The 15717-nt window shown below is 44.3% G+C and overlaps 2 protein-coding genes across 5 annotated transcripts in view; one reads left to right on the top strand and one right to left on the bottom strand.

The window, feature by feature from the left end:
- The window catches only part of GPR180 (G protein-coupled receptor 180), a 51275-nt gene extending 39111 nt beyond the window's left edge, over positions 1 to 12164 (bottom strand). For all 3 annotated transcript variants that reach the window (XR_012640798.1, XR_012640797.1, XM_074962613.1), the window contains exons 1-3: positions 12008 to 12164; positions 7194 to 7352; positions 2354 to 2554 (exon numbers count right to left, since the gene is read on the bottom strand). Coding sequence is in view for 1 of the 3 variants with exons in the window: in XM_074962613.1 (XP_074818714.1) it covers positions 2354 to 2554; positions 7194 to 7352; positions 12008 to 12149 (502 nt within the window). In the remaining 2 variants the exon portion in view is untranslated. The remainder of the gene's footprint in view (positions 1 to 2353; positions 2555 to 7193; positions 7353 to 12007) is intronic.
- A 477-nt stretch (positions 12165 to 12641) lies between these two features.
- The window catches only part of TGDS (TDP-glucose 4,6-dehydratase), a 33186-nt gene continuing 30110 nt past the window's right edge, over positions 12642 to 15717 (top strand). The window contains exon 1 of one of the 2 annotated variants that reach the window (XM_074962586.1): positions 12642 to 12775. In XM_074962586.1, the coding sequence (XP_074818687.1) occupies positions 12687 to 12775 (89 nt within the window). In that variant the 5' untranslated portion in view covers positions 12642 to 12686. Of the gene's footprint in view, positions 12776 to 12976; positions 13381 to 15717 lie in introns of those variants that run through there. The other variant, XM_074962596.1, reaches the window with a different exon arrangement.

Below are 15717 nucleotides of genomic sequence, written 5' to 3'. Positions count from 1 at the left end.
ACACAGTGGTGCCACACCATACACCGACCCACAGCTTGCTTTGAGGAGAACAGATGTGCTCATGGAGGAAAGAAAGGACACAACAGTCCAGCCAACAACTGTCTCCTCCAACATCAGACCTGTCACTGCTGTGGGAAAATCTGCAGGGCACGAATTGGGCTCCTCAGTCACCTAAAAAATCCACCAATGAACCCCTTTGGCAGACATCATCCTTGCATCGAGGGACAGCCGAAGAAGAGAAGGCGAAGACTAGGACTAAATAAATGACTAAGGGAATTAGTCTACGCCTAGGGTACTTTATTGGCAAAGGTGTCAGATTTGATCAAACAGTTTTCCTAGGGCTGATTTCTTACTGGGTAGCAACAGCAAGTTGACTGCTGTACAAACAGATGAAGACACCGTTCCTGCTCCAGTGAGTTACAGCCTAAATTACTCAGACAATCCAGTTCAAACATACACAATGAAGGCTGAAGTTTCAGCCTGTAATGCAGGTATTTTGCATATGTATAGTTTCTATACACACTCATGTCTAATTCTTGGAAGCAGTCACAGTGTTTCTAAGGAGCGATTTAGTGCGGATAGCATGGGCTTGTCTAAATATAAATTGCACTGCTGTAACTATATTGGTCTAGTTCAGTGGCACAACCCGCACAGTGTGGACCCTTAAGATGCTAATGGTGCCTTAACAAATATAGCTTCTTTGTACCAATATAACTGCGTCCACTCGGGGGAGGGTTGTATTGATATGACTCTTTTGATTAAGGGTGTGATTTTTTTTACCCAAATGTTATATCAATACAAAAACTGCATGTAGACGAGGTGTACGATGCACAAGGAGGGAGCAAATTCCAAGCATAAAAGATGGAAGGCATGGAATAAGGCATGAAGACAAAGTGGATGAAGGATACAAAAACAGGAGGCAGGAATAAGGCTTTAACAAGCACACAAAGACTGAGAATGGTAATGGGAACATGTTTAGGGGATATAACTGTGCAGATGCAAAAGCAGCCCAAGGGAATTCCATGCTAAAATCCCACTCAGGCTCCTTCAACAATACAAGCCTTCATGTGAAAGGCAAGAATAAGCCTATAAATGGATATGAAGAGGGGAGTGCCATAGAGAGATCCATGAAGTACAGATTTTAGCAGCAGTGCTTTGGACAGATTGAAGATGACTAAAACAAGAAGCAGGGAGGAGAAGAGGACTAAGGTTTGGACAAGAGCATTCTAGAGGTAGGGAGAGATAGCATAGATTTTTGAAGCGATGTACAGGAAGAACTGACATGATTTGGTGACAGCCTGGATATGGGGAAGAAGTATTAGGAGGAAAAGAGGAGTCAAAGATGACAATGAGGTTTTGAGCTGCGTGATGGGTGTGTGTAAGGGGAGAAATGAGATCAAGTTTAAGTTGACAGTAGGTCAACCACGATGATTTGTCACAAGATAGCCAAACAAATTTAATACACTAAATTCCATACCATATTAGTATTATGAAAATATTAATAGGGTACAATGAAACAAATCTATATAGAATGATTTTAAGTCCAAGCCTAAAGGTACCCATTATAGAAGGTAATGCAACATATTACTGATTTTAGTGCTAGCTTGAGGTTTCACTTGTTCCTGCAGTCTACATTCTTGGCGAAAAGTTCAAAACCAAACAAGCAATAAAGCTCCCCAAAATTTTCAATAAACTTCAATCTTTATTGTGAACATCTTAATTCTAGGACAGCTCTATCCTTGACACTAAGAGATAAAACTCATAAATGCACCTAAAGAACTAACCATGTCAAATGAATAAAGTATATGGTGAATTAGATTATCAGGACTGTTGAATATGCAACAAATGAGAACCTAACAAATGAAGTACTCTCTTAAAGGTATATAACTGATCAAGGCCAATCCCATTTTGGGGAGTTGAGAATTCACGTATGTAAAGCACTTTGAAGATAAACATTAAATAAATCATATTTTTCTTACCACTTCTAAAAGGCCCACATTGGATTACAATACAACTACTTTGTACTGCAGCAACATAAAACTTCAATATGCCATAGCTGATCCCAGTTATTTCAAGATAAACACTGGACATGCTGACTGTTTGATGTTACCCTTTTAAATTCATCTATTTCTCTGATTAGACCAGAGTTGGATAATTAGGTTAAAGATCTAGAAAGGCTCATGTTAGAAAAATTCATCAGGATTGCCTACTCTCTGAGAAAGTATTGTCCTACAAGTGAAAGGCTTAGCCATCCATTTATCCAAATACACACTTTTTTAAACACAGTGAGCACTGATTTATTTGATGATCAGATCCTTATCTTATTGATCTAATTTCAAGAAAAAAATCTTACCCGATTCCCCTGCGCTAAAGTGATCTAATGGATTCCCTTCTGCATCTGGGTTTAGTAACACCATTTCAAATTGAATATCCTCGGATTCAGAATTTTCATAATTCTCCTCGCAGGTAAACTTGTCTACATAAAACACATACCACGTTTCTGGATATGGAATCTGGGTCACTGTCAGATTTTGCTCTGTGTGGTTCATAGGCACTTTAAAAAGAAACAAAGAATGAAGTAAGCATTTAATGTACTACAAACTAACTCTTCTGAAAACTATTAAATCTTCTCAGATATAATACACTGTGATGCTTCCCAGGGGAACCCAGGTTGAGAGGTACCTTCCTACTACCTGCCCTTAGCATGAGGAAGCCTTCTCTATGTCTACCAAGGGTCAGCTCCCCAACTCCAGAGCCAGTGGGCAACATAGGCAGTCCCCTCCAGGTTTTGCAGGCCCTAATGTGGTTAGCGATTTTCACATCCCAACCCTTGAACCGTCTAAGAAGCATCTCCCTGGAGTGTCTAGCATCTAGTTCACTGGACACTCGCAGTGTTCAGAGATTTACTGTTTCCAAAGAAACAATACATCCCAGATTGCCAGTTCCACATCAAATCACTGCTTTGCTTAACACACAGCACTAAAATTATGCTTATATGAAATTAAGTATAAACGTTTATCTAACAAACCCTGGAAATTCAAGTAATAGCAATAATTATTATTGGAGACAAATGGTTATATATATAAAAAAAATCATAAACCCGCATTCTAGAGCCTAGATTTAATTAACAAGAAACTCTCATCTTGCATTGTATTGCTCACCAAAAAACCTTGCAGTGCTTTGCAGTCAGACAGACTGGCTGTTACCCTTATTTCATGAGATGGACACGGTCAGTTTGCCTCCTACCTGAAGGATTCAGTGAGCCTCTTTGCATTCCCAGATAGATCAGACCAATCCTTTGTCTTTACTCATGAACAGGACACTCCCCTGCTGTTTGTTTCTTCCTACATAGTTTCTTTTTAATTTCTCTCTCTCTCCCCTCACCTTCTCAGATTTCACAATCTCTTAATTTGCACCTGGCTTACTATGCAAATATACAAATGGCCAGATAGGGAGATAAGCATTTGTTATCTCTTGTCTGAAGAGAACATTTCCGAGAGATGTCATCTTCTGGTGACCTGCCTTAACTCCAGGACCTTAAGGACATAAATTTCAGTATAGATACATAGCTCTTTAAATATTATCTGTACCATTTTGCAATTACGATGACAACCAGTGGGCAACTGGCTCTCGGTATACACCTTACATGCCAACCTTCGGGGAACTATTATTCAGTGGATCCCTGTACAATCCTATGTACTTTTGTGCCCTTTGCCATTTGGCACTAAGGAGTTCCCAGGTCATGTACCTATTTAATTTTAGAGCATCAATCATATTTCTATACACTATAACTGAACTCCAAAAAGGAACAGTCTCTACTTTGAAGCATACCATAAAACTATATGAAGAAAGACTCTGGGCTAAATCTTCATTTTTGCCGAGTTTAAACTTGATGCAATTTAGGAAGTGTTTGGAACACGCACTCTCATCCATCTTTCAGCTTCTCGAATCTTGGGCTGGCTGGGGGACAGCACTCTATCCACAGCCAGTGGCTGTAAATACTGAAGATCTAGTGCAGTACTGTCTAATTTGGCACCTCCTTCCTTTTCTCCTATGCTAAGGAAGGAGTGGGTTTCACTTAGCAGGTGAAACTGGGTCTGAGGAATGAGACCATTTTCCCTAAAAATGTACCTGCTTTCAAATTGCACTACACTTAAAAAGTTATATATACCTGGTATTCATCTTTGTGGTTTTCCTGCAGATTCTGTTGAATGAAACTTGTAGATGGGCTGGAGTTTGGGGTGGGGAAGCAAGACTAAAAGGGAACAGAGAAAAATGGAAATAGGGGCATCTAGAGCATTACTGAGTTACCCGTGTAAGTCATGAATGAAAAGTCAGGTGCCTAAACTGACTCTGTCCCCTAAAAGGGACTTACTTTATGTAGCTAACATTTCAGTTAATAATCATAGCCACACTGAAGCAATATTTTCATTAACTGCTCCTAAACAGCCTCTCTGTGTTGTACATGTAATGGTTTTTATTCCATCTATTTCTTTTCCTTGACAAGAATAGCGTGACTGGGTACAAAGGGGGAGAAAAAAAAATCACTTGTGTTGAGAGTTTTCCTGGTCCCTGACAGAATTACAGATTATTGTTGAAATACAAGGTTCTTGTTCTACACTTGCATTATTTTTGTGGGATCTCTTTTCAAGCTTTCAGTGCTACAAAGCAAATAGTATTTGTTCTCTGAAGCGATTTTGGAGACAAACTAGCAATGAAAAGATGACTAAACAACTAGCAATGTGGGGTGAAATCCCTATTATGGATTCAAAAAACAATGACTAGATGGGAAAGGAGAACTGAAAGAAGTGACAAATTTATAAACTAATTAATAGCATAGAGGACACTTGAGTACCTTGCTACCCTTTCACAAAATACAAAGAGAGCGGTCTAAGTTGGAAGACAAGCAAACTTGCGAATTAAAAAATAATAATCTTAAATTACACACAAAAAACCATGTAGTACACACTGCCCCAGGATATTTGAGACAAACAACTTAGAGAGTCTAATTCCCTTTATGGAAACCCACTATGAATAGCTGTAATTAAACTACTGTACCTGGCATAAAGTTTAAAGGCCTATTTTCCCTTATCCTTCAAGAGAATCAACAGTCGGATTCAGGAAGAAACACATTCCATGTTCTGGTGAAGCAACCAGCAGTGAGTACCACTGGCGGACTGTACACTGAACTACCACCACCACATTTAATAAATGCAATGTGTGTCGCGTAGCTCTTTTAAGCGTGTATTATTCTAGTGTTACCCATGTCCCATCAATCATGCATAGGTATAGTAACAGCTGATACAAAGGCAACTGTTTTCAGAACATGGTAGCCTTAGAAGCAGCACCACAGTCAGATTGCGTTAAGGTTCCATTCTGACAACATGCAAAGAGGTAACTTATTTACCGTACAGATGGTAGGTCTTTTGGTTGCCTGAGGGAAATATATGAAAATAGAGCTACATTCATGTAAGATACTGATGAATGAAGTCCCTAATATCTGCTTAATTTGAAAAGGAAACTTTATGCTTGCTTCAATTAGAATGTCTAATGTTATACTCAATAAATGGCACAAAATAATGCTTTTAGTATCTGTATCTTTCAATTAAATAATTAATCAGAGCAATTGAATGCTTTATTGTTTGGCTGTTCTACCATTTGCACTTTTTTTACTTAGATCAGTACACAAATTAGGCATTATCTTGATTAACACTTCTTTGAAACTGAATTTTATGAGGGTCTTCAATGTTTTGTACATCAAAGGCTGACAGATTCACACTTCCATAAAAGTGATACTGGCCTTTTATTTTTGTTTTCCTGTCTTTGAACAACGCCATTTTCGACAGGGATAGGGGAAAAGAACCTCTTAACAAATTGAATTATTCTTCTAGAAACAAAAGACGACAACACAGCATGCATATTCTATGCTGGTATAATTAATCGGCTCAAATATTAACAACACTTGAATTAGAGATTCAATGATGAATAGTTAACTGCAGAATTAAATGGTAAAAGGAAATTAATATTAAACAAACTGTGTGGAATGAGACCGCACAATTCAGTCTTGAATTAATTTTTAGAGCGATGAAACTTACAAAAGGACATGAGAAATGCGAAAATTATTGTATGAAGAGGTGTGAAAGAAAACATGGAGGGGGGAGGTTCAGATAAAAAGCTACCCTTAGGGAAGCGTTACTCTTTGACAAGACATTATACTCACCTTACAGACTTGCACTTTTTACTATGACTGAGACCTCTTAACATTTCTTAAATGTATTCATAATTAGTGAAATCTACTACAATTATTTATTTATAAAACCTGTTTTCTCCTGTTCTAACAAAGAGACTAACAACACCGCTCCCCCCAAAAACCAACAACAACAACTGTGCATCTGAAGAACTAATTCCTGCCCTCACCCTCAGGTCCCCCAAACATTTATACATCATAGTGATTTTATTCTGAAAACTGGCTTGGAGACTGCACTTTGTTAAGGTCTTCTGTTAAGGCTTTCTGCACACTCAATAACAATCGTACACTACTGTGATATGGGAATAATCTCCAGGTGGAGCCCACATATGGAAAATTTCAGCCAAATACTAAAAAGAAAAGGAGTACTTGTGGCACCTTAGAGACTAACAAATTTATCTGAGCATAAGCTTTCGTGAGCTACAGCTCACTTCATCGGATGCACTTGCACTTGCATCCGATGAAGTGAGCTGTAGCTCACGAAAGCTTATGCTCAGATAAATTTGTTAGTCTCTAAGGTGCCACAAGTACTCCTTTTCTTTTTGCGAATACAGACTAACACAGCTGCTACTCTGAAACCAGCCAAATACTAGTATTTTTCAAAATTCTAAGCAAATGAAAGCATTGGGTTATAATGAGCCTTGATATAAAATTACCTATCTTAAAATGTTTCACTAATTGGTTTGTCAAGGAATATTAGTATCCCAGCTGTTTAACAAGACATCATTTGTAAAATAAAAAATCCTCCAAAAATGACACAAGCAAACCAACTACATCTCTTTGTAATTAAACATAAAAATACTGAAGGGACTGTTCTTGTTTCACTTAAGTTGATAACAAAAGTCTTACTGATTTCATTTAGACCATGAATTGATCCAAAATACATACAGTTAAAAGAACCCAGACTTCAAGGTGAAAAAAAAAAAAAAAAAAAGAATAAACTCACTTGTCAGCTGAGCTTTGGACAGTTTCTCTCCACAGCTATAATCCTGGGTGCTGTCCTGAAGCTTTAGCCATTCCTGTGCTTGAAAAAGGTGAAGTCTGGCCTCTTTTCCAACAGCTGCTGCTACATTGTTGATTCTGATATACAGAACAGCATGGTCGCCTTGATATTTAAAAAAATAAAATCAACTACTCGTCTTACGTGGATCACAGAAATAAAACTGGAAGAGTACCTAAACAGCTATCACAGTACCTTTTTAATGCATATCACAGATCCAGATGGACCACTCTTGGTCACTCTCCAGACTACCATAAGGGGACTCACTTCATTGGGCTGTGTGTGCTTTAGGTCACCAGAGCATAAACATGGTCCAGTCACTGCCCTTGGTCTGGAATCCCTACTCATACTCTTGAGGTGCAGTTCCTATATCACATCCTCTTTGGAGAGCTGAGACCTCACAGTACAACTAACCAGCCCTTAGGATCAATACTGACCCCTCAGTCTCCGTTGTAGCTTCTCTCCCAGAACTCCAGCACTTCTGGTGTTCTGGGGTCCACAGGTTAATTCTTCAAGTGCATGCGATGCGTAGAACACATAACACAGAGACTGACTTTGCACAAGAGTCTAAATCACTATTGCTCTTTATTCAATCGCACAAGAAATATGCACATCTATATAAAAATAATAAACCCTGCATGCATTTCCCTGCCTTGGTTTTCTTACCACCTCAGATCATTCTTTGGCTTGGGATCAGAGTCCTCTGGTGCTGTCCAGGGTTCCTCGGCCGGAGGACATAGCTTGCCTTCTCAATTACCAAGCCTCCCTCTCCGTCATCTTGATTTGACCTTGGTTGGTCCTGCAGCTAACCACCCCCTACTATGAAAATACACACATCTCTTCCTTTCTCTCCTACTCAAAGTTCCTGACTGGCTTTGAGAATCCCTCAAAGTTGTCTGTCCCACCACAACACCTGGCTTCTTTGTTCTGCTGTTGGTAATTTTACATTTGTCAAGCTCCTTTAAATTTCAGCCCCCTACAGACAAGCTGGAGGAAGTGGTTTCCTCTAGCTCCAGCCAACCTCCTTAGCATACCTACTGACTAGTCATACAGTCATTGAGGTAAACCAGGGAGTTGCACGCTTTGTACCATCTGTAGGTCAAGCTTAATGCATACACCAGGAGTGGAATGCTTCCCTGTATTCCACCCCTCCCACATGCTCCCTGTGTGCCATCCTCCCATTCCCCTTTATTTCCGTGGCACCCTGCAACTCCCCCACATCTCCCTCCTGACCGGGGCTCCGTGTGCCCTCCAATCTCACCTCCTCCCATACAAGATGGATTCCCATTCTCCTATCCCATACCCCACACTCAGCAGCTCTGAGTGCACTCTGATTTCCACTTCCCCATGCCCTCCATACCCCTCACAGGAAGAGGCTCTCTGTAACCCGCATTCCCCCTCCCATACCAGGGGCTATGTGCATGCCTCCCTGCCTCTTCCCCCTCCCCCTTTCTATCTGAGTGATAAGTTATCCAGGGTGTCAACATGTTACACTCTACTGGGAGAATAGGCAGAGACAAGATGGGATACTGTTATGCTGGAAGGCGTTAAAGGGTGCCATCAACCTGTTTGTTCTACTAACAATTGCAGAGGTGTTTAAGTTGGTGGTTGTGCTAAAGAGCTGGCAGGGGAACTGGAGGGACTAATGGCCATTGATGCCAAGAACATTCCCTGAAATTTTGGAACTGATTGCATGTGGTGTTTGAAAGTTATTATATTACAGACAGACAAAGGCTGTCAAATTGAATACAAAACCTTTGCAAGCCCAGCCAACTACTCTCCACTGAACACCATTCTCATGATCTCAACTTGCACGAAATCCTAACTCTGGCCTTAGTAACATAAACATACGTTTATGTTACACTTTAAACAACTAAAAAAAAAAGTCTTCCAGGGGTAATTGTGTCCCCCTTTCCTCCCAATTTACATCTGCCCAAGGTCCAGGAATTGTTCTGTTCAGTTTTGTACTAGTGAGTGGTTAAACATCCGATATTATGTGATCCTATGGGTTAGAAAGAATAAATTCCAATATTCCCTATGGAATATAGCACTTGATTCTAAAACTGGAAGGGCTTGAGACACTAATCTTTAAAATCATGATTATTTTAGGTTTTAGAGTAGCAGCTGTGTTTGTCTGTATCCGTAAAAAGAAAAGGAGGACTTGTGGCGCCTTAGAGACTAACAAATTTATTAGAGCATAAGCTTTCGTGAGCTACAGCTCACTTCATCAGAGGGGAGATTCCACTATATTTTCCACTGTATGCATCCGATGAAGTGAGCTGTAGCTCACGAAAGCTTATGCTCTAATAAATTTGTTAGTCTCTAAGGTGCCACAAGTCCTCCTTTTCTTTTTATGATTATTTTATGATCTGCTGTAGAGTAGAACCGATGAGAACTAAGATATTTAAATATAAGGTGGACGAATACAAAACAGCACCCATTTTTTTTTTTTAAAAGAACTTCTAGAAGTCAGTCAGTAACATGGGGTGTGTATAGATATACACAGCAAATACATGGCATGGTGAAAAAGTTTTATTTGTCTGAGGATAACTTGCTGTTAATATTTCATCACTTGTGATTAAGTCAAATATCCTCAAATTCTTCCCAATAAATCCATTTATTCCACACCATCATGTGGTCTTTATATTAAATATAATACATACCCCCCCGTTCTTAAAAGAAAAAATTCTTAGAATCGAGAATTCTAGTCAGATTTAGTCAAAACAATACAAACAGCAAAAATATAAATGTCTTCAAATTTATGTCGGTATTGTTTGGCTTTTATACTGTAAAGACATCCACCTCTTTTCCTCTCGTGTATTATCTCTTACACTTGTATCTAATTCAAGCACTAATGCGGCAACTGGTTCTGAGCAAGTGGACTCCTATTGACTTCAATGGGGCTCTACACAGGAGCAGGGGTTCACCACAAAGAGCTAGTTGGAGGATAGCGATCTTAGATGGTAAGAACTTGGTGACAGAGACAATGTCTTAGATATCTGTAAAGCACTATGCATGTCTATGGTACAGGCTAATAATTCTGCGTCTGCATAAATAGATCTTTCATAAACACGCGTCCCAATAAAAGACAAAAATTGTTTTATACCATTATTATTATTAACTGATACCTCTATACAGAGGTGTTTGCAGAAGAGGCATTTTCTGGGAAACATCCTGATATTTTAAGGGCAACATCCTGATATTTTAATAGTAAGTGGAGAAAGCTACCAGGCTCCTTGAAACTTTCTGATTGAAGAATGTAGAGTATTAAGTATCATTCTAGTTACTATTTAGTGATTCAACACATAATCTGAGTTATTGTTAAAATTAAGCAAACATAATGCAAAATACCCTCAAGATACTTCTTTAAAAATTATTATTACTTGGTAACTCTTTTGTAGCCAAAGCTCATGAAGCTCTTGGCTCTGCCACTGGCTTGCTATGTGACCTTGGACATGTCGCAATCCTCCACGTGCCCCACTTTCCCCACTGTTTCTGTAAAATGGAGATAGTGATAGTGACCTCTTGTGCAAAGTCATTGAGACAGACTGATAACAGTATCTAGTTCTTAATGTGCTTTCATTACTATATACTTATGATATTTGGACACTAGCAGAGGCGAACTAGATGGCTTGGGATTGCTGAAAGGCCTTTTCAGGTATGTGTACATTGACATCAAAAACCCGTGGCCAGTCCTTGTTATCTGACTCAGGGTTGCAGGAGTCTGGCTAAGGGGCTGTTTAATTGTGGTGTAGACATTTGTACTCTGCCTCTAGGAACCTGTGAGGTGGAAGGATCCCAGAGGTCCAGCTGCAGCCCAAGCTCAAACATCTACACCAGGGATCGGCAAACTTTGGCACGTGGCCCGCCAGGGTAAGTCCCCTGGTGAACCGGGCGGGTTTGTTTACCTGCTGCGTCCGTAGGTTCAGCCGACTGCAGCTCCCATTGGCCGTGTTTCGCTGCTCCAGGCTGATGAGGGCTGTGGGAAGCGGTGCAGGCCGAGGGATGTGGCTGCTGCTTCCAGCAGCCCCCATTGGCCTGGAGTGGCGAACCGTGGCCAGTGGGAGCTGGGATCAGCCAAACCTGCGGCAGGTAAACAAACCGACCCAGCTCGCCAGGGGGCTTACCCTGGCGGGCCGAAGGTTGCTGATCCCTAAGCTATACTGCAATTAAACAGTTCCTTAGCCCAAGTCCCGCAAGCTCCCATCAGCGGGCACAGGCCAGATCTGGGGGTTTAATTACAGTGTAGACATGAATGGTTTACCTCCAAGGCCTGATCTATACCTAAAACTTAGGTTGATTTAGGGACAATGCTCAGGGCTATTAAAAATGTCAAGCCCTATGCAACATAGTTACCTCGACTTAACCCACTCTGTCAGCACAGTCTAGTCCATGGAAGAATATTTCCTTTGATCCCGCAGCTGCTGCCTCTCAAAGCGGCGCGGGTTAGTTACAGCGATGAAAAAAACCCTTGCAGGGCTGCGGGGAGCGCTCACGCTCGGGCTGTAGCCGCTGTCGAGCGGACATGCCCTAGTCGCTCTTCCAGACCTCTGGCAGGGCCCCTCCGGCTCTCGGCAGGCTCCGGGCAGGCGTGTGCGCCCGGCTCCAGCCGCGGGCAGCCCCGGGCTCAGGGGCGCCAGGCAGGTCTCGCCACCCAGCCCAGCTGTGGGGACGGGGGCGGCGCTTCACGCTGCAAATCGGTCCCGCAGCTCCCACCCGCGCCCGGAGCGACGTCGGGGCCACCCGCGGCGGGCACCTACCGTGGAACTGGAACCGCGCCGCCAGCTGCGCCCCGCCCCCCGCGCTGGAGAAGCGGCCCCGCAGCGTCTTCCCCTGGGCGCCCCGCAGCCACCAGCGGCTGCCGCCCACGGCCAGGCAGAGCAGCCACAGCAGCCGCCCCATCCCCGGCAGCCGCACGGGTCACCCCGCCACCTCTGTATCACGTGACAGTCCCGGAGCACAGCTGGAGCCGGCGGAGGGAGAACCAATGGGAAGAGAGCACGAGCCACGGGGCGGAGCCAGGGCCTGCCTCGCCTCCCCCATTGTTATTTCCCCCTCCCTCCTGCAGCGAGAGCCCGGCCGCGACGTGTCCGTTGCTTAGCTTGGCCCTACGGCGGCCAAGTGTCGTGAAACCGTATTTTACGGCTGCCACGGAGGGGGTGGACACGTTTTGCGGGACACCACAGAGCGAGCTTCCGTCCGCCCTCTGCTGGCGGGGGGCGGCTCCGGCCCAATGCATGGGACCAGGCCGCTGGAGGCGCATCCCTCCACCCCCGCGCTCCCGACGGAGGCGGAAGAGGGCAGGAGTATTGGGTTTCACTGTGCACGCGCGGGGAAAGAGGGGCCGCGTCGCCCATGCGCAGTGGCGGATAACGGGGGGGGGCATGAGACAGAACGCCAGGAAGTGACGGCGAGCCGCGGTGGTGCCGTAAAGTGCGGATGATGTCGGGTGCTGGGGTTCCTGGGGCTGCCGCGGGGCCTTCGGGCTTTGCCAAGCGGCTGCTGGTGACGGGCGGCGCCGGGTTCATGTGAGTAGCGGGGGCGCGGGCGCGCTGCCTCTCCCCGCAGCCTACGGGCCCGTGGCGGCGGCGGCGCTTGGGGGTGGGGCGAGGCTGTCCCGCCGCTGCCGTCCGGGCTCCTGGCTCCGCCTCCTGGGGCTGGGCCGCGGTGGCACCGGGCTGCCGACCCGGATCCCCCTGCAGCGGCTGGGGTCCCCCTCGCTGTCTGTGCGGCCGTCCGGAGCCGGGCGGGGGCGGGGCGAGCGCCTCCCCTGCTCCTCCGGGACCGCCGGGGGGTCCTAGCCCTGCTCCTGCCCGGAGCGCTGGAGTCGCGGGTTGGCAGCGGGGCAGGTGACCGCAGGCTTGGGCAGCTCGCACCAGCCCAACGCGAACAGCCGCTTCAGAGACTGCGCCTGCCGCTGAGTCCCCGCGCCAGCTTCCGCGGGCCCGCACGTTCCCACGCTCAGCGTTGCCCTCCTTTCGCTGGTTGCTTTGTGAAAGACTTGCGCCTGAAGCTGGGGAGCTGGTGATGGCCCTGACCCTGGAAACTGGCAGCTCTGCCCTGGCGGATAGCTGCTCAGAAATGGGCTGCGGTGGTTATACACGGGATATAGAGAGAGAGCATGTCAAATGAAGTAAGTAACTGGTCGGTAGAAAGAAACCGGAAGTTTCCCATTATAGTGCTCCTGGATGTGATCAGTAAGGTTAAGATTTTGTCACTGTTTAGTAAAAGTCAGGGACAGGTCACGAGCAATAAACAGAAATTCACAGAAGCCTGTGACCTGTCCCTGACTTTGCTAAAAATAACTATGACACAATGGGGCTGACAAGGGGATGCTTGCCTAAGCCCTGCTGGGGAGGGAAAGAGAGGGGAGGGTTGTCCGGCATCTACTGCCCATGGTGGCTCATAGCTCTGGGGTTGCCCCGTGCTGCGGCTTGGAGTTTCGGGGTTGCTGCCATGGGGGTGAAATGGAAAATGTTACGGAGGTGTCTGGAAGTCATGCAATCTGTGACTTCTGTGATCCTGCATGACATAATCTTAGCCTTAGTTAGCAGCAGTAAGCAAACAATTTCAGACAGAAGTAGTTATCTATTCAGTTCAGTGGCCCTTTATGGCAAAAACCTCATTCTGCTTTCTTTACCAAGTTGGAGGGATAACCGTTTATATTAATTATCTTATAAATTAAATATTTCTCACATGCAAGTTATCACATAATGGAGATCGGAGAGGATGATCCATCAAGTTAGTTGTCTGTGAAAGACTGAGGTGTGGTCTTCACTTAAAAGTTTTGCTGGCATAGTTATGTCAGTTTCAACTGGGGAAGGGGGGAAATCACATCTCAAAACTACATAACAATGGTGCCAAAAGCCCTAATGTAGATGCAGTTACACTAGCAAAAATATTGTTGGGGAAAGTGGCGTGTCCACTAGGAGGGTTTGCCGGTAGAGCTGTACTGGCAAAGCCTAGTATAGACAAAGTAAATCTCTAGGAATTTTTATTTGTTTGTTTATTATTATTATTATTATTATTTATTATAATAGCCTTGTCTTAAATACAGAAATTGCATCAGGATAACTTAAATTGGTTTGAAAATTGATTAGTTAAAGCAGGGCAAAAGGCTAATTTATACTGATTGAGCTTAAACGTCTTCCGGACTGACTTCAGCTAAATCAATGTAAGAATGTGCATACTTAGTGTTTTGTACTTCTCGACCTGCTGCTCACAAACAGGGAAGAACTAGGAGGGGAAGCAAAAGTGGATGGGAACCTGGAAGGCAGTGATCATGAGATGGTTGAGTTCAGGATCCTGACACAAGGTAGAAAGGAGAGCAGCAGAACATTAGCCCTGGACTTCAGAAAAGCAAACTTTGACTCCCTCAGGGAACTGATGGGCAGGAGCCCCTGGGAGAATAACATGAGGGGGAAAGGAGTCCAGGAGAGCTCACAGTTTTTTAAAGAATCCTTATTGAGGTTGCAGGAACAAACCATCCCGATGTGTAGAAAGAATAGTAAATATGGCAGGCGACCAGCTTGGCTTAACAGTGAAATCTTTGCTGATCTTAAACACAAAAAAGAAGCTTACAAGAAGTGGAAGATTGGACAAATGACCAGGGAGGAGAATAAAAATATTGCTCAGGCATACAGGAGTGAAATCAGGAAGGCCAAATCAACACTTGGAGTTGCAGCTAGTGAGACATGTTAAGAGTAACAAGAAGGGTTTCTTCAGGTATGTTAGCAACAAGAGGAGGGTCAGGGAAAGCGTGGGCCCCTTATTGAATGGGGGAGGCAACCTAGTGACAGAGGATGTGGAAAAAGCTAATGTACTCAGTGCTTTTTTTGCCTCTGTCTTCAAGAACAGGGTCAGCTCCCAGACTACTGCACTGGGCAGCACAGTATGGGGAGGAGGTGACCAGCCCTCTGTGGAGAAAGAAGTGGTTTGGGACTATTTAGAAAAGCTGGACGAGCACAAGTCCATGGGGCTGGGTGCACTGCATCCGAGAGTGCTAAAAGAGTTGGCGGATATGATGATAGAGCCATTGGCCATTACCTTTGAAAACTCATGGCGATCGGGCGAGGTCCCAGATGACTGGAAAAAGGCTAATATAGTGCCCATCTTTAAAAAAGAGAACAAGGAGGATCCGGGGAACTACAGGCCAGTGAGCCTCACCTCAGTCCATGGAAAAATCATGGAGCAGGTCCTCAAGGAATCAATTTTCAAGTACTTTGAAATGAAGAAAGTGATCAGGAACAGTCAGCATGGATTCACCAAGGGCAAGTCATGCCTGACTAACCTATGATGGGATAACTGGGTCTGTGGATGAGGAGAAAGCAGTGGACGTCTTATTCCTTGACTTTAGCAAAGCTTTTGATATGGTCTGTCACGGAGTGTGGGGGAGTCCAGGCCCTGCACCCCTCTTCCTGGGATTCACTGAGACTCTCAGCCAGCCAGTAAAACCGAAGGTTTATTGGAC

The sequence above is a fragment of the Natator depressus genome, chromosome 1 (genome assembly GCF_965152275.1).
Source record: "Natator depressus isolate rNatDep1 chromosome 1, rNatDep2.hap1, whole genome shotgun sequence".
Lineage (NCBI taxonomy): Eukaryota > Metazoa > Chordata > Testudines > Cheloniidae > Natator > Natator depressus.
This window is presented reverse-complemented; position numbering and strand designations above follow the sequence as displayed.